The sequence below is a fragment of the Caretta caretta genome, chromosome 6 (genome assembly GCF_965140235.1).
Source record: "Caretta caretta isolate rCarCar2 chromosome 6, rCarCar1.hap1, whole genome shotgun sequence".
NCBI lineage: Eukaryota > Metazoa > Chordata > Testudines > Cheloniidae > Caretta > Caretta caretta.
In genome coordinates, this window is record NC_134211.1 from 69,937,345 (window position 1) to 69,963,420 (window position 26,076).

At 43.8% G+C, this 26,076-nt stretch overlaps 1 protein-coding gene across 1 annotated transcript in view; it reads right to left on the bottom strand.

Annotated features, from left to right (window-relative positions):
* Window positions 1-1,301: 1,301 nt before the first annotated feature.
* The window catches only part of RTF1 (RTF1 homolog, Paf1/RNA polymerase II complex component), a 55,041-nt gene continuing 30,266 nt past the window's right edge, over window positions 1,302-26,076 (bottom strand). Inside the window, exons 7-18 of the mRNA XM_048853138.2 lie at window positions 24,413-24,548; window positions 23,373-23,550; window positions 22,060-22,142; window positions 14,151-14,238; window positions 13,945-14,052; window positions 13,180-13,257; window positions 11,870-11,991; window positions 10,465-10,522; window positions 8,550-8,627; window positions 7,086-7,181; window positions 5,637-5,748; window positions 1,302-4,135 (exon numbers count right to left, since the gene is read on the bottom strand). Coding sequence (XP_048709095.1) covers window positions 4,029-4,135; window positions 5,637-5,748; window positions 7,086-7,181; window positions 8,550-8,627; window positions 10,465-10,522; window positions 11,870-11,991; window positions 13,180-13,257; window positions 13,945-14,052; window positions 14,151-14,238; window positions 22,060-22,142; window positions 23,373-23,550; window positions 24,413-24,548 — 1,244 coding nt within the window. The 3' untranslated portion in view covers window positions 1,302-4,028. The remainder of the gene's footprint in view (window positions 4,136-5,636; window positions 5,749-7,085; window positions 7,182-8,549; window positions 8,628-10,464; window positions 10,523-11,869; window positions 11,992-13,179; window positions 13,258-13,944; window positions 14,053-14,150; window positions 14,239-22,059; window positions 22,143-23,372; window positions 23,551-24,412; window positions 24,549-26,076) is intronic.

Here is a 26,076-nt window from a genome sequence, read left to right on the forward strand (position 1 = left end):
TTATCAGTGATTTTGTTTTCTCTTCTAGGTCATAGATAAAAATATTAAATAGTGTCGGTCAATCCTCTGGAACCCCACTGGAAAAAGACCCAGGATGGAAGGCAACAACATGTCTTCACGCAGATGACCAGACATATGAATTTCCATACCCTGGGGAGACTGGCATATCAAGAGAAAGAATTTAGAAACCTATGGTCTATTTCTTGACATGTATGATCAGTGATCCATTGTTGTACACTGTAACCCTCTTATCATTTCCACTTTACATGTGCTATTCATTGAACACTTAAGTTTATCTTCTCTTACTGCCAGTTCTTTCTTCAGGGAACCAGCACCCCCCCTTTGACTCAAATTTTACCTACTTACGCCAAAAAAAAGTTATCAACGCCCCACACCCCCAAATATTGCCTTGATGAAAACTGCCAGAAGTCTTGTGATGCTGCAAGATTCCACTTAGCATTTTAAAAGTGCATTTACTTTGAATTCAGCAGGAAGACAAAAGCATAGATGTATTTTAAAGTGTTCAACAGTGACCAATAGGTATATACCTACCTAAAAGTGACAAGACAAACTATTATAAATAGCACACTTAGCAGATGATCCAGACACACAATTTTCCCAACGGATTTAGTGAGATAGGGTCAGTTTCTGCAGATTTGTTTTCTTCAAAAAAGATTCCTTGATGAGAAGTCTCTAGACCAATTTAGAAAATGTCAAGGAAACAAACATGCTATCAAAACAATAGTGTATCCACCATATAAGCCCCCTAGTCTCATGACAGCTCTCTTCAGACAAGGACCTGTGTGTACGGAGGGCAAGCCAGAAGGAGACAAGCCAGATAAAACTGAAGGACGTTTAAGTGATGTGGCATCCATTTCTTTAAATAGCTTCTCTGTTTCATGGTTCAGCATTTCTGACAAATAATGAGATAGGAGAAGAGTAGCTCAGGTTTCTGTGGAATGAACAGAAGTAAGTTTGGGTCTGCAGTGAAGGACAATAGAAAGGCATAAATCATAGTGAACTATCCTTCCCAGTGGCTCTACTTCACTCAACACTTAATAGCATCAAGGAGCCCACACTTGATTTTCTTGTACCCAGAAGTAGAGAGCTGCTCAGAAAACAATTGTCCATTTTACCATTAACAACAGCAGCACTTTTCAATAAGTATGTTATAATGTTGGGCTTTTAAATCATTTCAAGTCATGTTATGGACAAAAATGCATAGGAACATGGAAAAAACACAGGTTCCAAGCATGTGGAGACCAGAGTGCCCCATATCAAGGGATTAAACATGATCAACCTTATTAAACCAACCAACCAAGTTTATTTATAGAAGTCTGTACATTTGTAATGAACTCAGCTAGGACACCAATAAAACAAAAACAAATAAACCCATCCCTTCCCAGTGAACGGGAGGTGTCACTCACCTTTACATGCACTTAAAAAAGCAAAAATAAGATTACATCTTCATACACAATTAGTTCTGTAACTATTCAAGAAATGGAGTCCCTTGATGCATTATTCTCAACACAGAGTGTGGTTTGCATACAGTAACTCCTTGGCTATTGCCTCTGTTCGACAGTATTTCCGCAGAAACCATTCAGACTTCCAGAAGGTTGCAAGTGGTAGCTGATAACTGGGGATGCTCAGGACATAACCACTTTACAAGTTCTGCACACGAAATTCACTGTGTGCACCCATCTTTTTAATTTGATAAACTCCATTAATTCACGTGGGAAAACAAAGCAGATGTACTATTTACAACAATATCAGGGTCTCATCACTGTTTTTATTATAAAGTCTGTATCTTAGTTTGTAACTCAGTTGTAGACGTTTACTCTGGGATGAAATGGCACATCAAGTGAAAGCATGTAAAAAGAACTGAGGAGTAAAAAGTTTCTCTGTAGTCATTGTACCCCACAATAGTTTTTAGTAATTTTTGTAGGCAATTCAAGTTTTGCCTTGCACAATTTTGCAGTTATTCTTTTGTAAATCTTCAGAAATTTTGATAGTTGGGAAACTGTCTACTGCAAATAAAGTTTTTTTATTACATATCTGTAACATCATTGTAGTTGCTGCAAAACCAAAATGATACCAAATGCATATCTATCCAGTGGATCATGATGTCTCCTACAAAGCTATAATGGCAGATTCCATAAATCCACTTTTTAAAAAAATGTCAAAAGGACATATGTAAATGAGAGCCCACAACAGCTCCAGAGAAGTTGCTACAGACAGACAATCAGGAAAAAGTCTATGATTACATATTTACACAATAGTCCATAAAGGAGTTCCAAAGCTATGGACTATCTAGTAAATAAGCTATTAAAAAGTCCACAATTTGTTTACACAGCAAATAAGAGCTGCTTCAGAGGTGGAATTTCTTTTATACACAGTTCATTATCAATTTTCACACAATTACATGACATTTCTTTAAAACTACTGTTAAAAAATTAACAAAAGGAAATTAAAATAAGAGCTAGATTAAAGTTTCATTAAGGATCCAACAAGTAAGTCACCAAGAGTCAGACTCAGGTTTAGATATAACCACTATATGCAGCTCTTAGAAAAATAATGCTACAACACTCCAGGAGGAGGTGTCAGGATCTTCCGTTCCTTCAAGACTCAATTTAGAAGAGCATCCTTACTTGTTCAGCACTTAAGCTCATGCTTTGGTGCTTAACTCAAGCAGGGTCTCTGAATTGTCAGACCTCTAATGCTTTTTTAATTTAGTTCTTAGTTCAGTATATTCAGCTGTATTTGTTTTGAAAAGCTCTTTGTTAAATGCCACTTATATTTACACTTGGATTTTTACACCTGAGTGATTATCAAGCAGTCATCTTGTTTCTAGTCAAACATTCCATAAAGCCATACAATCCTTGTGCTAGTGTTTTACTGCACCTGTACCACTTATATATAGAAAATATGTATCAGCAACTGCCCTCAGACATTTTCAGTACAGTTTCTACCTTGTCCTTCCCCTTCCACATAATATGAACTAATTTTTTTTTTTAAAGCCTAGTTTAGAATTACTCACAAAGCAAAAAACCAAAACCACAAACAGATTGGAGCCCAGTAAAGACAAGGTGATGTGAGAAAGATGGGACGTTGAACGATTAGTTGGATTTGTAGAAGAAATATAGGAGCCTACCTCATGAGCGCCCAGGGGCATCCCAGAAGGAGCTACTTCATTCAGTTACAGCAGGAGACTCAAGATGCTCTACAGATCTACAGAGGACGAGTCTCACACAAGAGCACTTTGTGGGACTCTCAACAAGTATGTGTGAGTAAAAAGGGGAATGTGAAGGTACACAGCTATATCAGCCAGGCCTGTTTAGTAAGAATCACATTTAATGAGTTTCTTTCTTTCAATTTCAGATGCTCAAATACAGCTGGTAGAAATTCAAAAACAGCCGTAAAGAAATGTGACAGACTGATACAAATAGTACTGCAGCATAAAAAATGATAAAAAAACACCTGAAAAAAAGTCACGTAACACCCTCCCCCCACAAAAAAATTTACACTTTGAACCTAAGCCAGTTTTTGAAGTTTCCCTTCTCCAGAGCTAGGAGGAGGAAGAAGAGGAGGAAGAAAGTGCAGATGACCTTCAAGCCACAAAGGTCTTGTGCCAATGTTTACTCGCCATGCCTGTGGTGGTATGTACGGAGAGATCACCAAGTGCAGATGCTGCCACCACCAAAGAGATTCCTACAGAAATCCCAACTTGAGGCTAATACTGAACACAACGAGCTGCATCAACAATAAAAACAAAAAAATAAAAATAAAATCAAACTAAAAAGTGGGAGAACCCCAAATAGCACAGATCCACATTTGTGAAAGGGCAAGAAGGGAGGTCTATACAGTAAATAGTCAAATGGTTTATGTTACAGATGACTGGCAGTTTTAAAGAGTCTCTTCCCAGCTCCACTGCTGCTCCAACCCAGAAGGGGAACGGAAAAGGAAGGAAGAAGAGAAGTTGGGACATCGTCATGGAGCATGCGGGATCAGAAGCAGCGGAGTGGGTATGCTCAAATAAGCCCCCGCCTTTTCTTGTAGTCTTCCAGGTTCAGTGATCGCCGAGGGGCACCATCTTTTGCTGGTGGAGCTTTGGAGGTGATGGCCAGCGTCTTAGATTCTGTGAGGAAACAACAGAAAGTCAGTGCTAGAATACATGAAAGTGGAAGTTCTTTTGCTTGGTGGTAATGATAGGAGAGAAGAGATTTCAGCCTTCCTGCCACAAAATAAACCAAGCTTCTTTGTGACAATTTCACCTTGGAAGTATGGTTAGCTTCTCTGCTAAACATTAGTTAAAGTAATAGTACATTGAACTAAAGGCATTTCCAATTATATGACAAGCATGTTCAATTTTGACTTTGCACCTCTTAAACCTGCTCTCTGCCACCAATGCTTCCATCTCCAGAAGAAACTACTCTGAAGTTACTAATGTTGCTGTCTCACATGCTGCATTGCAGTGTTCTGACAACGAAGGACATTTGTTACATGAGCATAGCAGAGACACAGGACAGACCTCACAAGGGAGTAAAACCAGTCAAGTTTTCTGTGCAACATTTCTTTACTTCCATAATAAAAAGCTTTGTCCAAGCTGGGTTTTTTCACATTGACTAGTACAACCTCCCTCCTTCCAACCTCCCTGACGCCCATCTCATTCTCCTTCAATTCATCCAACACACTAATGTCAAAATGCAACTTCACAAAGAATCTATCTGCTCTGAACACATACAGTCACACTCAGATCCCTATACTGGTTCTCCCTCAGCAGTAAAAGCTACATTTTGCAAAATCCCAACTTGTCATCCAATCTTACATTAGATTTAAGCTCCCTGCCGTGGCATACACTGCACTGTCTACCTTTTGGCTCTACTTTGGATTTACCTCCCTTGCTCACTTCATTCCTCCCAAGCCCTTCACTCCCACTACCCCCTTGTGTGTCCTTCAACTCTTGTCTTTCTGACTTCTTCCACTCTGACCCTTATGCCTACAAGGCCCTTCTTGGCCTGTTCTGCTATGACTTGACGTTCTCTTTCATTTCCCTCCTGAAACTACAACATAGGAACTTCCATATTGGATCAGCCCCATGGTCCTCTTCTGAACCCTTGCTAGCTCTAGTCCTCCCAGCAACTTGATGCAAGTTAATCTTCATTATTCACACTATGTTACACCCCCACCCACTCCCTACATTTATAAAGTTGTCTGTTTAGACTGCAAGCTCTTTGGGACAGGGGTCTTGTCTTCCTATGAGTCTCAAGCCGATTGCTGGCAGTGCATAAACAAACGCCACCATCAAAAAGACTATGTAGAGAGGTAGCTACAAATTCACTGCTACAATTAACATCTTATCTCCTTACCTCATTAGGCTACTGTCTTGGTGCCCCAAGAGTTTTACTAGTAACATGAATCTCAAAGCAAAGTCACAGATGTTCCTGTGGTACAGCACCTTCTCTTAAAGGTATTTGCCAGAACTACAGTACAAAGCCCGCAAGTCCCATTCCCAAGTCTGCTGCTGATCCAGACAGCAGTTGACTCCCAACTAAAACTGGCAGCCCTGGTCCACATACTTCTGTAATCTAGCAAAAGCTGGAAAATCACCTCCCTACACATACATAAGAGACACCCACCTGAGCTGGGAACCTGGAGATCAATCTTCACATCAAAGTCATGTACTTTGAACAGGTCCTCTGAGAGGTCACTAGCTGATTTTGAGTTCACGTCTTTGTCCTTCCCCTGACCCTGAAATTTAAACAAAGTTTCAGCAGTAGCAGCAGCACAAATCTGACAAAGTAGAGTCACAGAAAGAGATGAGAACGTTTTATTAGCCACCAACATGTTCAATCTGGACCTTCTGTTGTAACAGAGGCTACACATTTATCCTAATTATGAGCTTAACTGTAAAAAGTGAGTGAAAATTCACAAAATGTCACAATAACCTATAACAAACAGATAAAAAGAGGTCCAAAACGGAGACAGAGACTGAATTAGTCCAACCAAAAAGGCCTGCTGATATAACTCAAGGCCAATGTTAAGATCACGCCTGGTAAACAAGAGAAGTATGGAACTGGAAATCAATTAACCAAAATGGGTATGTAGAAAATTAGGCCTAATGGGTGAACAAAATAATGAGGGGATGGGGTATTGCCCCACCACTCCCTTTTGGGGGTCTTTAAAAGACTTTGGGGGGGAAAAACAATTGAAGGACGAATATGGACGCTGGCTAAAAGACTGGAGAACAGGAAAGAGCAAGCTTCACCATCAGGGCTGCCATTTTCACCATCTCTCAGACCTTGAGATCTACCATGAAACCATTAGGCCTTCATTATCCTAATCCTGAAAATATGTTCCCAGACTGGGGGTGGGGGGCAGCAGCAAAAGGGACCCAAATGACATTGCCATCTCCACCTGACTCCTGACCACCACCTGGGGTACAAGATTGTCTTCCCTGTCCCCTTGTGTGTCCTTTCCCTCCCCCACTTCATTTTCTTCTCTTTTCTATCCCTCTCCTTTTTCCTTCTGTCTAATAAAAGCCTGGCTTAGCTGGCTAAGACTGTGTATTTCGCAACACTGCTGTAACCAAAAGGTAAATAAAAGCAGCTCAACTAACTTCTTTTCTTTCCTCCAAAAGGACAGTTATTACCACTTTAATGCCATGTAACACCCTGCCAATTAGAGGGGGTGGAAAGGTTTCTTTTTGAAAATGCTCTCCAGCAAAAAGGAAGGTTGTTAACATGAAAACCTTAATAGTTTACATTTCAAATGCTCTCTTTTTTCCCCCCCGTTCTGTATTTTTAATAAAAGGTTAAAAGACATTTAATGGTGTTTGCGCCATGGTCTCTGTACCCCAAACTTGTGTAACACTGTTTAATACTGGACAATAATAGCGTCATATTAAAACCTTCAATTCTTTGGGCCCATACGTTCCATCTCAATTAATACAACACTTCTCTATACCCATGACTCCAAGGCACTATGATAATACAAATAAATAATAATAGTACCTTAAAATTAAACTGCAGGATTCTAAAAAAAAAAAAAGGTGGAGGAACACAGCAGAGGAGGGATGCAATACTTGCCTTGCCTATGTCCTTTGGTGCATCCGGTAAAGCACCAGATCCATATTTTGCATTTAGTTGGGCGAGGATGGCAGCTTGGACAGCAGGATCCCTGGACTATGAGCAAGAGAGACAGTGAGCAACTGCATATCCTTAGTGATACCCATGCGAGATCTGTCCTGACATTAAAGCTCATAATGCTCAGATTCAGAGAGCTTAAGGCCCGAATGGACCATAAGATCATTTAGTCAGACTTCCTATATATCACACAATTACCCCTGTATTGAGCCCAATAACTTGAGTTTGGTGAAAGCACAGCTTCCAGGAAAGCATCCAGGCTTGATTTGAAGACATCAGGAGAGGGAGAATCCACCACTTCCCTTGGTGATTGTTCTACTCCCATTTATACAAGGATCACATAGCCCAGTTTTGCCACAGCATTGCACCACAAAGTCATGTTGAGCTGCTTGTTCACTAGGACCCCTAAATCCATTTCAGGGTCACTGCTTTCCAGTCCACAGTCCCCCTCATCCCCCCAGGATGTTTTAGGAAACTGTTAATGACCCTTACTGCCAAAAAAAATTGTGCCTAATTTCCGATTTGAATTTTTCTGGCTTCGGCTTCCAGCTATTGGATCTTGTTATGCCTTTCTCCTCTACGTTAAAGAGCCCTTTAGCATGGGGTATTTTCTCCCCATAGAAGGTACTTGTACACTGTAATCAAGTCACCTCAATCTTTTTTGATACGTTTAAGTCTCTTACTGTAAGGTATCTTCTCCAGTCCTCCAGTAATGTTCGTGACTCTTCTCTGCACCCTCGCCAACTTTTCAACATCCTTTTTATACTGTGGACTCCCGAACTGTATGCAATATTCCATTGTGCTATACAGAGGTAAAACACCCCTCCCTGCACCTACTCCCATTTATACAAGGATCACATAGCCCAGTTTTGCCACAGCATTGCACCACGAAGGCATGTTGAGCTGCTTGTTCACTAGGACCCCTAAATCCATTTCAGGGTCACTGCTTTCCAGTCCACAGTCCCCCTCTTCCCCCCGGGATGGTTTAGGAAACTATGCACCCAACTAAATATTTTAAGCATTAAAACATATATTACGTTACACAGGGAGACTTTGCAGCTATACCAGCACAGAGCAGGTTGTTGACCCAAAGCTGTCCTATAAGAATTTACTAGTGAGTTCCAAAGCACCATCATCTCCCCACTCCTCCATGCCCATGTCCAGATCACTAATCCGACACACTTCGCTAAGAATAATGGGCTATAACACCTTTTCCTTGCGGTGGGTGTATTGATCCTGGTCTGAGTATGTATCACCGTTGTATCTGGACAACTGTTCCCAATAGTCCTTCCTGACTATGACACAACAGGATATTTATTCTTTTCCTTTCTATTCCACACATGGACAGTCTGCACTGCTCCCAACCATCCTCCACTTGCCTTGGACTGACTTCAGTGTTATACTTACATTGGAAACTATCGTGGGCTTGCACTGCCGCCTAGTAAAAGGATCCATTTGCTGGTTTTTCATATTGTGACTTTCAGCCTACAGAAGAAGCAATGAACAGTCTTACATACCTCACTACGTTCACCTGTCTTGCCTTTGTCAACCCCAACACAGACACCATAGCCATCTGCAGCATCAAGGTTAGAAAGACAACAACAAGCACCACCAATAACCTCTATTAGATCATATCCACAAATTTTACACTCCAATCACGCTACTCCAGGGGTCGGCAACCTATGGCACGCGTGCCAAAACACGGCACATGAGCCAATTTTTAATGGCACACTGCTGCCTGCCCGACCCGGGCAGACAGCAGCGTGCCACTAAAAATCCTGCCCGGCCCGCTCTTTTCTGCCCCCCCTTGCCACGGAGCGGGAGAGGTAAAAGCAGAGCCGCAGCACGCTCTCTGCTCCGGGGACCTTGGGGAAGGGGTTGGGAATCAGGGCATATCCCCTCCAGCTCCCTGCCATGAGCCGCTCAGGGCAGGGGGCTGGGAGCATCCCCACGACCCCAGCCCTCTGTCCTGACCCCTGCACCCCCCTCACACAGCCCCAGCTCTGACCCCTGAACCCTCCTCACACACACCCAGCCCTCTGCCCTGACCCCTGAACCCTCCCCACAACCCCAGCCCTGACTCCAGCACCCCCCACACATACCCAGCCCCCACCATGCCCTGACTCTTGCACCTCCCACATTCCCACTCCCACCCTGAGCACCAAACAGGAGCTCTTGCACACCCCGCCCCCCACATTCCCACCTGCACCCCTTGCACCAAATGGGAGCTGCCCAGGTAAGTGCTCCACACCCAAACCTCCTGCTCCAACCCTGAGCCCCCTCCCTCATTCTAGCTCCTGGCCAGACCCTGCACCCCAACCCCCAGCCTGTTCTCAGCACACTCCCACCCTCATGTCAGTGCAGAGAGAGGAAGAGAATGGCTAGAACCAGGGAGAAGGAAGGTACCTACTCTATGTGGATAGGGCCGGGACTCCAGACCAGCAGCGGGCTGAGCAGGGCCGGCAGCCGGATCCCTGGATGGCAGGAGCTGGCGGACGGAACCCCAGACCAGCAGCGGGCTGAGCCACTCAGCCCACTGCCAGTCTGGGGTCCCGGCCATCGGCCCTGCTCAGCCCACTGCCGGTCTGGGGTTCTGGCTGCCTGCCCCTTGCCAGCTGGAGTCCCAGCCGCAGGCCCCACTCAGCCCGCTGCCAGCCTAGGTGAACGGAACCCCAGGCCGGCAGCGGGCTGAGCGGGCCGGGGTGTAAGATCAGCATTTTAATTTAATTTTAAATGAAGCTTCTTAAACATTTTGAAAACCTTGTTTACATACGACAATAGTTTAGTTATATAATATAGAGACTTAGAGAGAGACCTTCTAAAAAACGTTAAAATGTATTATTGGCATGCGAAACCTTAAATTAAAAGTGAAAATAATGAAGACTCAGCACACCACTTCTAAAAGGTTACCGACCCCTGCTCTACTTCCTGAAAGACAAAGTGGAGACGCTACTTGCATTTTTCTCATGGATGTTGTGAGGCTTAATTAGTGTTAGTTAAAATACTTTGAAGTCCCTTGAATGAAAAGCACTACAGGGCAGAGCAGTATTTCACTCCGTTACTATACCTTCGTAAGTCTGATTTCTGACTCATGCAACACCCAATATTCCACTATTACAACCACCACGGAAACCTGCTAAGAATGTGGCTGGTCATGGGAGGGGCATGTAATTTCTTTATAATGCCACTTTCTGAGTTTTGTTTTTAAAGAACATCTTGTAGGATAAAATAATATGTATATCACCATATAATTAGCTACCCGCCACTCCCCTGAAAATTCCTTTTTTTCTTGTAGCCCAAGTATTGCTTCAACATTCCTTACCACTAGAGCCTTCTCGGACTCCACAATGTTCCATTCTCTATTCCTCTGGTTGATGTAACTGCAAAAAAGAAGGGGGGCAGAGGGGAGGGGAAAGGAGAGAGTACAACAACAGTGTTATTTAATGCATGCTACCAAAAAGCAGGAAATCATAGAAACCCAGGACTGGAAGGGACCTTAATAAGACATCTAGTAGAGTCCTCTTCACTGAGGCAGGGTTAAGTATTATCTAGAACAGTGGTTCTCAACCAGGGGTCCGAGGCCCCCTGGGGTGCCGCGAGCAGGTTTCAGGGGGTCCACCAAGCATGGCTGTCGTCAGACTTGCTACGGCACAGGACAGAAACCCAAAGCCCTGCCACATGGGACTGCAGCCAGGGCCCCCGAATCCCACCACCAGGGGCTGAATCTGAAGCCTGAGCACTTAGCTTTGTGGTGCCCCAGGCAATTGCCCTGCTTGCTACCCCCTAACGGTGGCCCTGGCTTTTAGACGTAGAAAACAGGTGGGCCATGGAGTTTTTATAGCATGTTGGGGGGAGCCTCAGAAAGAAAAAGGTTGAGAACCCCTGATCTAGAAGACCATCCCTGACAGGTACTTGTCTAACCTGTTCTTAAAAACCTACAAAGGAGATTCCACAGCCTCCCTAGATAATTTGTTCAAGTGCTTAACTACCCTTGCAGTTAAGAAGTTTTCCCTAATGTCTAACCTAAAGCTCACTTGCTGCAATTTAAGTCCATTGCTTCTTGTCCTGTAGATATGGAGAACAATCCCCCCCTCTTTATAACAACCTTTTATGTGCTTGAAGACTTTTGTCCGGCCCTGCCCCCGCCACAATCTTCTCTTCTCCAGACTAAACAAATCTAGTGTTTCCAATCTTTGCTCACAGGTCATGTTTACTAGACAGTTCATCATTTTGTTGCTCTCCTCTATATTTCTCCAATTTGTCCACATCTTTCCCAAAGTGTGGTGCCCAGAACTGGACAAGGTACTCCAGTTGAGGCCCTACCAGGGGTAAGTAACCCTTTATGTCCCTGGCTAGTTTAATCGCATTTTGTGCCTTGGCCTTTCTAATTTTTTCCTATATGCTTTTAATAGTCATTTTATTTAAATGACTGCTCTCACTGGCAATCACTTTCTGGCACACAACCCTTTATTTGAGATGGTTGGGAAGAAAGGTTTCATTTTTGACAACAGGAAATGGATTCTGGTGCATATGATCAGAGGGAGAGAAACAGCAAGTGAATAAGTAGCATAATTAGCAATCAAGGTATTCAGGTCATAAGTATATGTACAGGAAAGACATGCCAGAACTTGCAAGTAGCACTAAATGTTTTTTGTAATTGGTTTCTCTCTTCTGTTGCCTTGTTATTGATGTGCTTTAAAGGGACAATGTCAACTTCAGGTACCTACCTGATTGCAGAAATGTTTTTTGTCCGCTGGCGATCCAGGGCCTCTGCTCTTTCTTCCAGTTCATTAAGCTGATCTTGAATCTGTTTTGCCTTGTCCTGGTCCCCCAAGTCTTCTGCCATAGCCTTCAAACAACCAGTAATTTGTTAGGCATAATTCTCCTCCCCCACAGGGCCAGTCAGATATTAGGGATAGACCTAGAGTCATCTAGCCTGTTTTACTTCAGTGCTGTTCTTACTTCTGCCACTAGAATAAGAGGATCTCATTTTTTGTTCCTATACAGAAGGCTGCTATAGTTTGATTAAAACTCACCTTTCCCCTGCCCAGTACAGGAAAAGACTGATTATTATTGCAATTGTGAATTTTAGTTTAGTTAATGCAATGAAAGTTTAAATCAGACTGCTCATTTAATGAGATATACAATACCACCTTTGTCATCCTTTCAGAAAGTCAAAACTCAAAAGCTTCTCTCTCACCAACAGAAGTGGGTCCTATAAAAGATATTACCTCACCCACCCTGTCTCTCTAAAACTGAAAATACACCATCACACAACCCACAACTCTGCATAAGTGAATTTCAGTAAATAATGGTTTATCGAAAAAGTTAAATCAGTCCAAAGCGTGCAAGAGCAAACTTAACAGGATACTAAATCCCTTGATTTCTTGGGTTTGTATTTTCTAGTATCAAACTTAACGAGAAAACCAAGCGTAGATTTTTCCTTGGTGTGAGAAGCTACGGCAATTTTTATTCTTTAAAATACCTTTGAACTGTTTGACTTTTAGGCCTGTGCTATGCACATGACCAAGTAAGCCACTCAAGGCTCTGAATATTCAAGTCTCTTCACATGAGACGGCTGCATGGAAAGAAACCATAATGGCCAGTAAATGGTTCAGCCATCCATTCCTTTCAATAGGAATTTGAACAGCGGGCTGTAAAAAAAACAGTATAGGCAAGCGATTTTCAAATTCTCCAAAGAGTATATAGTAGCAACAACGAGGAAAGAAAGTGAGCTTCTACAGCCACCAACTAGGAGCGTCTCACCCTGAGGACAAGAAAGGACAGCTGAGACAGCTGCTGGCCATTGTGCCTCATCAGCAGGTGGCAAGTGCCCTCCAGTGGTGAAGGAATTTAATGATTCTGACTGGCCTCCAGATGTTCTGGAACCCAGCAGTTCTCTGCGTTCTATTTGCTGTTGAATTTAAGTCAAGTTGCTGCAAAGTACGTGGTGCTTTGGTTATAACTAGCATCCAAATAAGCTTTGATTCTTCAATCAGAAGAGCTTTGCACTAAGTAGGGGAGTATCATCTCTTACCTTCTCCTTTAGTAGCTGAGTTTTCTTCATGGCATAGTTGGGAGGGGCTTTTCGGAACCTCTCTTTCTCTTTTACAATCTTTCAAAAGAATCAGAACAGAGAAGTTATAACAATATATACATTTTATAATACCTGGAGGAGCTACAAGTAACAGGCCAACCGGTACCATTAAACGTAAGACAATATTTACTTCTACAGAGCTTTTTTTTCAGCTGTATCTGACCTCTGCATTCATTACTCTACCAAAACACAAACTAACAAGTTACAACCTTTTACTATATATATGGCCTATAACAAGACTAATGACACCAAATTACACTTAGTAAATACTGAGCTAGTAAAGAGCTGAAGAAATTTATAATAGCCAACTTTAATGTGATGCCAATAACTACTTAGGACTCCGTACTATTTTACTCTGCTCAGAGAAGGTGTAACTAAGTGAAGGAACTCTTTGCAAGGCTGCAGCATAAGCCTGAGATGGGGCACAGAACACAGAGAGGATATAATAAAGTAGGAGCGGGCATTAAAAATCAGGCCTACTTAGGCCCCAAACTATTCTTTCCACCTCTTTCATTTATTCCATTTAATTTTATTACTTGTACCTTTCCCACTCACCCTCACCACAGTGAAACCAAGCACTTCTGACTTCACAAGCTCCAGAGCTCTGCTCTTGTGAGTTTTTGCTCCTTTTGAGCACTGCCCTAGTGTCACTTTAGGAGACCTTACTTACAGGGCCCCATCTCAAAGTACAGTCATTTTGTTTACCTCCTCAATGTCCTGGTCATTAAATTTGTAGTTGAGGGCTTCTTTGATGGACACTTCCTTCTTGTTTATCTCATCTAGTGTAGGCAACTGCATCCCAGCAGAGAACATCTAGATATAAAAACAAAAGGTGTCAAAATCATTCTCCACTCATCAGAATATCCCTGGCAGAGAGCTGCTACGCAGAGGAAAAATTAGGGCAAACTCACCGCTTCCTTCCACTTCATGAACTCACTTTCAGTAAATTCCTGATTTGAGACAAACTCCAGACGAAACACACGCTGGTCACTACCATGCCTGCAACAAGAAGAAAAAAAAGTTACTGGAAAACTTATGCCAACCAATACAGCAACGTGCCCATCTGCTGGATATAGGGCAATGACTTGGGTCTACAGAGAAAGACAAAAGGTTCAATGTACTCTAGCCAGTTAAGTGACAATTTAGGCTGCTCTAATTGTGTTCACTAGGTGTCTACCTCCATCCCAAAATTCCTGCACACACACTCCAGTGGGTCAGTCCTGTTCCAGTCTGCATGTGAGAGACTGTATGGCGGGGGGGGGGGGGGGGGGGGGGGGGGGGGGGGGGGGGGGAGAAGGAAAGCATACTATCCTACAGCCTGGGGATAATCAAGAAGGCCTGGGGGCTGGGCTATTTAAACACACGACCAAAAAGCTGAGGGAAGGAGACGCCAGATAGGCTGCAGTGGGTGGTGGTTTCTCTCAGAGACCAGGAGAAGAGCTTAACCTGATTCTCAGATTTGGGTTTGTGGACTTGTTTGGGAGCTCTGAAGCAGGGCCCTCATGAACGGTTTGTTGTAATGATTCCTGTCCTGTAACCATATTAAGAGGGGAGGTGGCATTTGGTCAATGTGTGTTGTTTCTCCCTGCCCTGAGCTGTTTAAGTGACTCTACCTTGGGAAATTAATGAGACAGACTGCAAACATCCTTTAATGTTGTGAACAAGCCTAATGGAATTAAGATAAAAACTTATTTCAATAAAGTTAAACCTCACTTAAATAGGGTTAATACTTTTGGGTAAATTGTATTAAAAATGCAACTATGCATTTTCTCAAGCAGGAGGGAGGATGCTAAATGAACTTCCTCCATCAGCAGCCTTAGAAGAGCCAGGCCATCCCTCTCCTCCCCTCCCCAGAGATACACATTCTAGTTCAAACTGGATTCTTCAGTGACTAACAGACAAAGAAAATACTTTGATAAATAACCTGGGTTTAGATAGACTCAGGGCCTTCTTCCTGATCCAGCCAATGGACAGGACCTCTGATCCCCGGAGGGTCCCAATCCTTCAGGGAGGGCTGGAAGGATTTGGTCTATTAAGGCCCCATAGGACTGGGTGCTTGTTCTGAGTGGGAGCTGTGGTAAACTGTTAAACACAAGGACTCCCCTAGAGTGGGGGGTTAAAGGACTTATCCTGGCAGAATCCATGTTGGGACTGGGGTTCCTGGTAAGCTTATTAGTGTGCATGGAGATTCTTTTATTATTTTCTCTGTAAAGTATAAAGTAGTCTTGCTTAGAAAGAACTGTGTGGTAACATATCTATAGCAATTATACTCTTTATCCATCTCTGAAGAGAGAGCAAAACAGGTCTGTTTTGGCAGACTGTCTTGGCTGGGAAATAAACAGGGAAAGCAGGGAACTGTGCAGCCTGCGAATACCCTGATCACAAGGGGAAGAGACATGGGTCTCCACTCAGAAAGGCAATGACTAGAAGCTGGAAGCCGAGAGTCGGTGCCCTTGCTGAACCACTGAAGGGAAGTGTGCCCTGAACTGTGAAAATTAAGGTGGGGCATACTTGCAGTGCCACAATAGCTAAACGGGGCATGGAGGGACTGCCCATGCCTTTACATTGCATTACTACTTAGTAGCCAGTTTCTAAGGAGCATGAAGCTGACAATATCCAGGCATATTATATGGTGGCACTAGTTCCATCCAAAGGCACAAGAACACCCATCTCTCCCCCAAACCTTGACAACTTATGGCACTACCCACTAATAAATAGGATTCTCTTCCACTACCTTAGTTTTGAACAGTGACATTTGATAAAAGGAAGTTACTCACCTTGTACAGTAATGATGGTTCTTCGAGATGTGTCCCCCTATGGGTGCTCTACTACCCACCCTCCTCCCCTCTACTTCAGAGTTCTTGTCAAGTACTCTGCAGTAGAGAAGGATCTCAGGGGGAGGGGGTCACCCGCCTGCATGTGCTGGTTAATTCACAGCACTTCATCAGCTGGTTAGTTCAGCAGCAGCACAAGGACACAAGTTCACCTGTATTGGAGTATCCACAGGGACACAAATCTCAAAGAATCATCGTTATTGCACAATGTGAGTAACTTCCTCTTCGAGTAGTGTCCCTATGGGTGCTCCACCGCAGGTGACTCCCATGCAGTATCCCCAGTGGGAGGCTGGGGCTTCAACATTGAGTCTGCTATGAATGACAATGCTGCGGAAGCAAAGACAGCATCAGAAGCAGAGCCCCTGGTAATCGCATAGCGTTCTGCAAAGGTATGCTCAGACGCAGGGGTTGCTGCCCTGCAGATTTCAGAAATAGGGACATGCCTGAGGAAGGTAACAGAGGAGGAACCCAATCTCGTGGATTGTGCGTGGATTCCAGATGGAGGTACTACGTTATGAACCTGATAGCAGTGTTTGATACAGTTCAAGTTCCATTTGGAGAGTCTCTAGGATGATATCGCGGCTCCTTTAAACCTTTGTGCAATAGAAAGGAAAAGCTTAGGAGATCTCCTAAAGGCCTTCATCCTGTCCAGGTAAAAGGCCAGGGCTCTTCTAATGTCTAGTGTGTGCAGTATAGCCTCCCTGTTATCATGGTGAGGCTTAGGGTAAAAGGTCAGGAGATGAATCAGTTGGTTTATGTGAAAAGATGAGGTCACCTAGGGGATGAACTTCAGGTGTAGTGTAAGAGTAAGCCTGTCCTGAAAAAATATTGTATAAGGGGGGTGTGCTATCAGTGCCATTATTTCCCCTATTCTTCTCACTGATGTGATCACCAGCAAGAAGGCTGTCTTCATAGACTGGTATGTGAGCAAACAAGTAGCCATGGGTTCAAAGGGCTGCCTAGTCAATCTCTTTAGTATTAAGTTTAGGGCCCATGTTGGGATAGGATGTCTGGGTTGGGGGAAAAGGTATACTATACCCTTGAGGAATTGATTTGAGGTTGGGTGTGAGAGCACTGAGCATCCCTCTACTTGTTGATGGAAAGCTGCGATGGCGGCTTGGTGAACTTTGAGTGAACTAAGAGATAGTCCTGATTTCTTGAGAGTCAGTATATCATCTAAGACCACTGGGAGAGTAGCAGATGTCAGGGAAATTTGTCTGGAATTACACCAAACTTAAAACATGGTCCACTTTTGCAGGTAAAATACAATGTGTACCAGATTTTCTACCACGTAGTAACACACCCTGTACCTCCTCAGAGCAGGATCTTTCTATGTGCTGGAACCATGAAGGAGCCAGGCCTCGAGTCAGTATCTACAGGTTTGGATAGAGAGTGCATCCTTCGTTCTGAGAGAGGAGGTATGGAGCGGGTTAGAGAGAGATCAGCAGGCATGTCGCCAATTATGACAGGTAAGGGTACCATGTCTATCTCAGGAGGGAGCAATCAGTATGATGTTTGCTCTCTTTTTATTTTTAAGAGGACTTTCAGCAATAGAGGGAATGGGGGGAAGGTGTAGAGAAGGTCCTTGTCCCATGGAAGAAGAGTATCCCCTAAGGAGTACTGTCCTATTTCTGCCCCGCAGCATGGACATTTTTTGTTCAGGTAAGTTGCGAACAGGTCTATAGTTGGTGTCCCCCACCATCTGAATATGTTGTGTAGCACTGCTGAGTTTATCCCCCATTCATGGTTGCATGGGAACTTGTGTCTGAAATAGCCCACTTTCATGTTTTATACTCCTGGAAGATAGGTCGCTGATATGGTGACACTGTGGGAAACGCACCAGTTCCATAACCCACACAAAGGGAGAGTGATCTGGCACCTCCCTGGTGATTTATGTACTACATGCATGCTGTGTCAAGTCCCGAGTGTGTGTACCCTTGATTAGTGGAAAGAAGTGGGTGCAGGAATTCTTAACCATGCTGAGTTCGAGGAGGTTGATGTGAAGAGATGTCTCTGTGGATGACCACTTGCCCTGTGTCGTAAGATTGTTGAGATGTGCACCCCACCCTATGAGGGGTGCACTGGTGGTGAGGCTTAGTGATGAGCAAGTGTGCAAGAAGGGGATCCCTGAGTAGACATCTGATGTGGATGATTGTGATGAGGAAGACTGGGAGTCTGACAGTTTACATATGGAAAATCTGGATTTTTTCTTTTGTGGCTCATAATAGCGTTGAGTTGCAAAATGTGGTGTGCAGGATTTATGTTGTGGTTGCAGACTACATTTTCTTTTTTGTCCAGGTGTATAAATCCCTAATGACCGGAGAGCGACCCTTGAGTCTTTGAGTGTATGGAGGGATGCATCAGTCTTCTCGGCAAACAATTTGGTGCCCTACAAAGGGGAGGTCCTCTACTGTAGTCTGTACTTCTTTAGGGAAGCCAGACAGGTGCAACCAGAACACTCGCCGCATAACCACCACTGTAGAGATGGACCGGCTGCTGTGTCAGCTGCATCAAGCGCTGATTGTAGCGCTCTCTTGGCCACCAGGTTTCAGAGTGGTAGCTGTGTCAGTCTGTATTAGCAAAAACAATGAGGAGTCCTTGTGGCACCTTAGAGACTAACAAATTTATTTGGGCATAAGCTTTCATCAGATGCATGGAGTGGAAAATACAGTAGTAGGTATAGATACACAGCACATGAAAAGATGGGAGTTGGCTTACCAAGTGGAAGGTCAGTCTAATGAGAATTCAATTAACAGTAGGATACCATGGGAGGAAAAATCACTTTTGTAGTGGTAATGAGAGTGGCCCATTTCAAATAGTTGACAAGAAGGTGTGAGTAACAGTAGGGGGAAATTAGGTTTTGAAATGACCCAACCACTCCCAGCCTTTATTCAGGCCTAATTTGATGGTGTCCACTTTGCAAATTAATTTCAGTTCTGCAGTTTCACATTGAAGTCAGTTTTTGAGGTTTTTTTGTTTAAGAATTGCCACTTCGAGGTCTGTTATTGAGTGACCAGAGAGACTGAAGTATTCTCCTCCTGGGTTTTGAATGTTATAATTCCTGACGTCAGATTTATGTCCATTTATTCTTTTGCGTAGAGACTGTCCAGTTTGGCCAATGTACATGGCAGACGGGCATTGCCACCAGTTGTCCTTCACTAACAATGGCTCAAAACTGTTCCCGATGTGACTCCAGGAGCTGATCAATAAATGCATTAAGCTGGTGTAGTTGTCGTAGTCGTATTTTGCAGTCAGAGCTTGATAGTTGGCAATTCTGAATTGTAGTGTGGCAGATGAATAGGCCTTTCTCCCAAATAGGTCAAAGCACTTCCAATCCCTATCGCTGGGGGTGGGCTTCACATGGTGTTGGCAACCTTGGGAGTTCATTCAATCCAAAATGGAATTGCGGGGGAAAGGGTGGGAACAAAAGAAATTCCATATCCTTAGTTGGGACATATTTCTTATTGGCCTGTTTGCAGGTAGGCATGACTCATGCCGGGGTTTGCCACATAAGTTGGGCTGGGTCCAGAAGGGCCTCTTTGATCGGGAGGGCTATTCTGGAGGAAGAGGAGGAGTGCAAGATGTCCAGGAGTTTGTGATGGGTGTCTTTTACTTCTTCAAGAGGAACCTGCTATATGTTTGCCACTCATTTAGCTAGATCTCGAAAGAGCCTGAAATCATAGTCTAGGGATAGCAGAAGGGGCATCACTACCTCATCTGGATAGGAAGAAAAGATGCGAGTTTGTGGGTGTGACTTCCTCCTCAAATCCACCCTCCTGTTCCTCCATAATCTCCTCTGGAGGTTCAGAGGCTCTGGATACTGTGGCTGAGGGAAAGCATCTCAAAGGCTCACAGCAGGCCACACTAGATGCTTGAGAGGCTTGGAGTCTGTATGCCACCAAGGGATCCCAGTAGGGCCAGTGGTTCCCACGTTGGCCATACCAAGGTGGTTGAGGAGCAGACAGAAGGTATGACTGAGGGGGCCCAGGCTGGTAGAGGGAACAATGAGGACTGGGGGAAGAGTAATGGGAGACTACCTCTTCCTGCTCACTATCTGATTCACCACTGGAGAATGGAGATGTGTGACACAGCACGAGACTCCTGCACCCAAAGTGAACTCGGTACTGGAGCCCCATGAGGTTTTAGAGTGCCTGAATTCTTGTTGTGCCGACCTCGTAAGTGCTGATGGTCATTGTCGGTGGCCATGGCACTGAAGGGATCGGTGATCTGGGCTGTACCAAGCGCTCTGAGGCTGGATGGCTTGCTGTTGACAGTGCCAATGGCAAAGCTTGTATTGGCAGGGTCTTCTTAGTGGTGGTGCAGTCTCTGTCCTTGCCTTTATCTGTCAGTACTGTTGCTTCGGTGCCCTTCATATCTTTCAGCACAACAATACCTGCCACTTCAGACCCTAGTGAGTCTGGCTGCTGTGTTTAGACTAGCTCAGTACCTACGATACCAAATGATGATCTTTCCCAGCTAGCTCAGGACTCACGGTTCTCTTTTTTGAAGCCTTACATGAGGGGTCCGTGGCTATTTTCTTTGACACATAGTCCTTAGATGTCACGGGCTGTGGGGAAGATTCGCACCATCTGGGTGACTCCTGGCATGGGTCCAGGGATGGCTGAAGAGCTGCCTCCATGAGGAGTTTTAGTCTCAGCTCTCAGTCCTTCAGAGATCTGGACTTGAGTTGTTGGCAAAGACTACAGTTTTGGGAAATGTGGCTTTCCCTAAGGCAACAGATGCAGTGGGAATGTTTATCCACTACAGTGATGGCCTCCTTGCATGTGAGGCACCTCTCAAAGCCCAGTGAAGTGGGCACACTCCCATGCTGGGGCAAAGGTTGTTTTTTTGTTATTTTTAAAGAAAGAGAAAATAAAGAAAGCTCTACAACTCAGAAAGGGATTAACTAAACTACTGAAGTGCTAAGCGAGAGATAGTCTGTTCACCGTATTGTTAACAGCTCAGTCTCTAGCCAGAGGCGGTTGAGAAGGAACTGAGGGGGGGGTTCACCTGTGCACACTGGTTAGCCTCATGGCAGAGCACGAGGGGGGGACAGCACATGTGCAAGCTGAATGGACACTTCTACCAAAAGTTTTCTGATCAGCTGGGCTGGACACAAGCACCCACAGGGACACTACTCGAAGATGATGACTAAATTATACTGTCCTTAACGCTAAGAGAAGAAGGAGTCCTTCTAGTTTCTAAACAGTATCAAAAGTTCTCACCATCAGCCAGTCAGCATTCTATTTCTGATGAGCATCTCACATGGCTCTCAGACTACCAGGGAATCCCTACTGCCTGAGGAAGTTAGCTGCCCTGGTGAAACATTCCCTTAGACTCTAAGGCTTACAGTAAGGATTTCTCTCCTTGAACTAGGAAGCAGAGGCTATTACCAGCCATCAAAGTGTTAATGATTAATAAGGCTCTTTCAGAGAGTTTATCAAGTTATTGCAAACCTGCACCAATATGCAGTCTCCAAACATCTGTGAGAATTAAGAAAGCAGGTGTCTCATTTTCATACCTCACCAGGATGTTGTGAGGAGCAATGTATTACCATGCTGAGTGCCTCACAATCTTTAATAGGGTCCATATAGGTACCCGAGAGAGAGATTTGATATGTCACCCTGTCCACCATCTGGTGTTTAAGCAGCACTGTGTGCCTATCCCTGTTCTACCTCTGCCATAGGAAGATACATTTTCCCATTGCCCTATCTGGAGGTGGTGAAGAGGAAGAAGAAATACAGATGGCTGACATCGCACAGCAGGAATATGCAGACCTCTGCTCTGGCAGTCTCCAGATGAATTTCTTGGACCGCAAGGGAAGTAAGTGGCCATTTTGTGAGCTATTTACCACCTCCCTATTTAAGGGGGAAAAGCGTTCTGACAAGCAATCTGCTTTATGGCTCTTGTCTCCATATCACACAGGAAACATTCCATCCCATAAGGGGGCAATGTACCAATTGATAGAGTAATTTTATCACCTTACCGTAACTGTAGTCCTTTGTTTGTCCTGGTACCCCCAAGCTGGTAAACCTTTGCAGTTTCTACAACACCAGTTATTTCAGCAACCTAGACCATTAAAAAAAGATGTGCAGGAGAACAGACTGTGAGGACTAAGTTCATGACATTTTCTGAACACTCTCTGTACTTCGAAGTCCTCTCCGCTTGAGACCAAGCTTAGTCTGATTAATAATTCTAACTAGAAATCATCATTTAGATGAAAGAAAGATACACTGAAGACTCCTCCCTGCTATGTTAGCAGATATTGTACAAGTTACTTCCTATAGTTTTGTTCTTCACCTTCAGCTAGCAACTAGCTGGCAGTTTATGATGCCAGCTGAAATAGGTATGGTGTTTAAGTGGTCTCAATTCTTCCCCAATAGCATGATGTATATAATCCTACAGTAAAACAGCTGTATCTAGTATAGGGAGGAAATAAAATATACCTTCAGCCCTGCCCCATGTATTAGCACAATCACTCTGAAGTACCAGTTTTTGATTGGAACTTCAGAGGATGCTGCTATATTCTTTCATGTAGTCACTGTGATGAACAGCAATTAAATGATTAAATTATCTCCCCAAGGATAGTCAGATGTGTCAGATTGTGTAAAATAAAATAAATTAGCACAGGAGAAAAAATGGATCTATGCTCTCTCTCATCAGTTCAAAAACCCAGTTTGACAGCACTATCTTGTCTTCACTGTAGAGCACAGCTGGTGTTAAATCCTTTACCAACGTCCTCAAATTCACTATCAGTTTTGAAGCAGCAAAGCATCGTTTCCCCAATTACCCTCTTTTCTGAAGAGCACAGGCAAAGTGGAAATGTCTGGTACCGTAGTGCATACTTTGATTTCTCAAGAGACGAAGCAGTAAGACTTTATGGGAGTGACCACAAATTACAGGAAGTGGGAATCATGCTGATCCTTACTTGGTCACAGCAATAACTCAAAAACTAATTTTCAATACAGAATAAAGAGAAGCAGAGCAGCATCAGTTAGGGTTGGAAGACTAGGTTTTCAATATTGTTTTAGTATGGCCCCAATTTATCGCATTGGATTTAGAAATCAGTAAGATGCGGCTCTCTATTTGGCCACCTTGCCCCCCTCAACTTTTTAAAAAAAAAATACAGCCGTCTCCACTACTCTAACAGCAACAGGCTCCTTCAGTACATAATGAAGGATCGTTTACTTGTAATCACCCAATAAATTATGGGCTCTTTCTCGTGAGATACCAGACAAATAACGGTAGCTGTGAATACTGCTACCAAATGGGAATCAAATCCCTGGAAGACAAACTTACCCGATAGACAGGTTTACTGTTGTGGTTCCCAATGCCAATACGCACAAAGCAGCCAGTGACTGTCTTGGCAAAGAAAGGCATATGACACCAACGCTCCAGCTTATGCCGAGATAACCGTACCCGATTCAGTTCTTCGGGTAAGGAGACTGGCTGGGATTTGGGAGGAATTTCTTCTTTTCTGGTTTGGAAAAGACAAGGAAGACAAAAGGAATATAAATCTATTAGCACCAAACAAAGGGGCTTTAGATAAGGTGTGGACCACCAAATGCTAACTAACTGAAACATTTGTAAAGGGATTCAATTCGTCAGGATGGAACAGTGTAGCTATGTGAATTTAGTGCTCATGAGAGGTGTCCAATGGAAAGCCCTGGAGACCAAAGCCCTCTATACATAGGACAGGTACAGCATGGGCAGTAGTTTCCCTTACACTTCTCAACTATGAGCCATGTTCTTCAGGGTGCAAGTACTTTAGTCTCCAGGGCAATTTAATCCTTGGCCCAAGGTCACCAAATCACAAATCAATGGTAGTAAATTTCAGTCACTAAAAATATGGGCACAATTTGAACAGTAATGTAGGCTTCTTATCCCATCATTACAAGGCTCCTCAACCAGCCATTTTATACTCAACGTTTTTCACAATGCAAGTATGTAGCTTCAATTTTTCAGCACAACTGGGGCTATTTCAAAATGTTTCCCCAACTGGCTTAGCCCTCAAGGTTCAAGTGCAAACTCTGGTGCCAAGAAGCAAGAATTACCTCACCTTCCAATCACCGAAGACAACAGGAAAGAACACACTTGGGCCACAAGAGTCTTAAATCCTAGCTGCTGATCCAGTGGTGGGAAGCTGGACTATAAGAGGGAATGCAAATAAATCCCAAATCTACCTGCACATAGAAGCCCGCAAATGACATTGCCAAGAGGCAGAGCCACCTCTGATGCACCAAATTGCCCGCACTTACTCCTCTGAACCAAAACATGGACAGGTATTTTAAACACATACACAGAACAGCAGTTTTCTATAACCTGTGCTCAATACTTACTCTTCCTCCTCATCAGATGAGGATGATCTGGACGTGCGATCACTCTTCTCACTAGACTTATCATCTTCCTCTTCCTCTTCATCATCTGAGTATACTTCACTAGTTTTTAATGGCTGTTTTTTTGCAAGCAACTCAGCTGAAAAAAGAAATAATTGTGCCTTTATTTTTGCTGAAAGCTACTCCTTGCACATGTAACCCTCCAGTTGTAAGAGACAGGATAACCAGATAATTATGTGATCACAAGCTGGAAACCACTTCATAGCATGCAGTTACACTTACACCTAAGCATTCAGTTAGTCATTGTAGGTATACTGTTTGAAACAGACAAACAGGAGTATGCAAAAGTTTCCTAAATCTCAACTGTGCTCATTTGAAACACTTGGTGGGGAACAGCAACGTGATAAGGAAACAGGATTCACATACACATACTTGAGCTTATCACTACCTTGCCAGTCTATCTGCTCAGGACACCAACTTTTGGAAGAAAAGGCACAAACCCTGAAGGTATTAGACCTTTTTAACCATTCTAGCCAAGGACCAAGGAAGGCCAAAAGACGGTGTCGCAACTGTAATCTGCAACAAGAAGCCTGGGGCATGTGGTGGAATGAACAAAATGTGTTCGGTTTACATGTATAGAAACAGATCATAGAATCATAGAATATCAGGGTTGGAAGGGACCCCAGAAGGTCATCTAGTCCAACCCCCTGCTTGAAGCAGGACCAATTCCCAGTTAAATCATCCCAGCCAGGGCTTTGTCAAGCCTGACCTTAAAAACTTCTAAGGAAGGAGATTCTACCACCTCCCTAGGTAACACATTCCAGTGTTTCACCACCCTCTTAGTGAAAAAGTTTTTCCTAATATCCAATCTAAACCTCCCCCACTGCAACTTGAGACCATTACTCCTCGTTCTGTCATCTGCTACCATTGAGAACAGTCTAGAGCCATCCTCTTTGGAACCCCCTTTCAGGTAGTTGAAAGCAGCTATCAAATCCCCCCTCATTCTTCTCTTCTGCAGACTAAACAATCCCAGCTCCCTCAGCCTCTCCTCATAAGTCATATGTTCCAGACCCCTAATCATTTTTGTTGCCCTTCGCTGGACTCTCTCCAATTTATCCACATCCTTCTTGTAGTGTGGGGCCCAAAACTGGACACAGCACTCCAGATGAGGCCTCACCAATGTCGAATAGAGGGGAACGATCACGTCCCTCGATCTGCTCGCTATGCCCCTACTTATACATCCCAAAATGCCATTGGCCTTCTTGGCAACAAGGGCACACTGCTGACTCATATCCAGCTTCTCGTCCACTGTGGCCATAGACAAAACATTACTAAGAAATTAACAGAATCTGGGTGGTTTAGGGGGTTAGTAATGGAACTTTTCATCTCGAGGTAGTCACTTGAACTATATCTCAAGCTGGCAGGAATGAAATGTTGCCATGTGCTCACGATTCAACAGACTGTGTGAAATTATTTGGTGGTTTCAGTCCACTCCCCAGTGAATACATATCCCTGTCTCACAAGCCATCACCACCAACTGGCACCTTTGTTAGCAATTTCAGTAAAAAGACCAAGGAAAGAGAGAACATGGAAATGGCAGTTCTGGAGTGAAAAAAGGTCAAAATTGGAGCGAGTTTAAGGATTTTGGGCTAAATTTACATGAAATT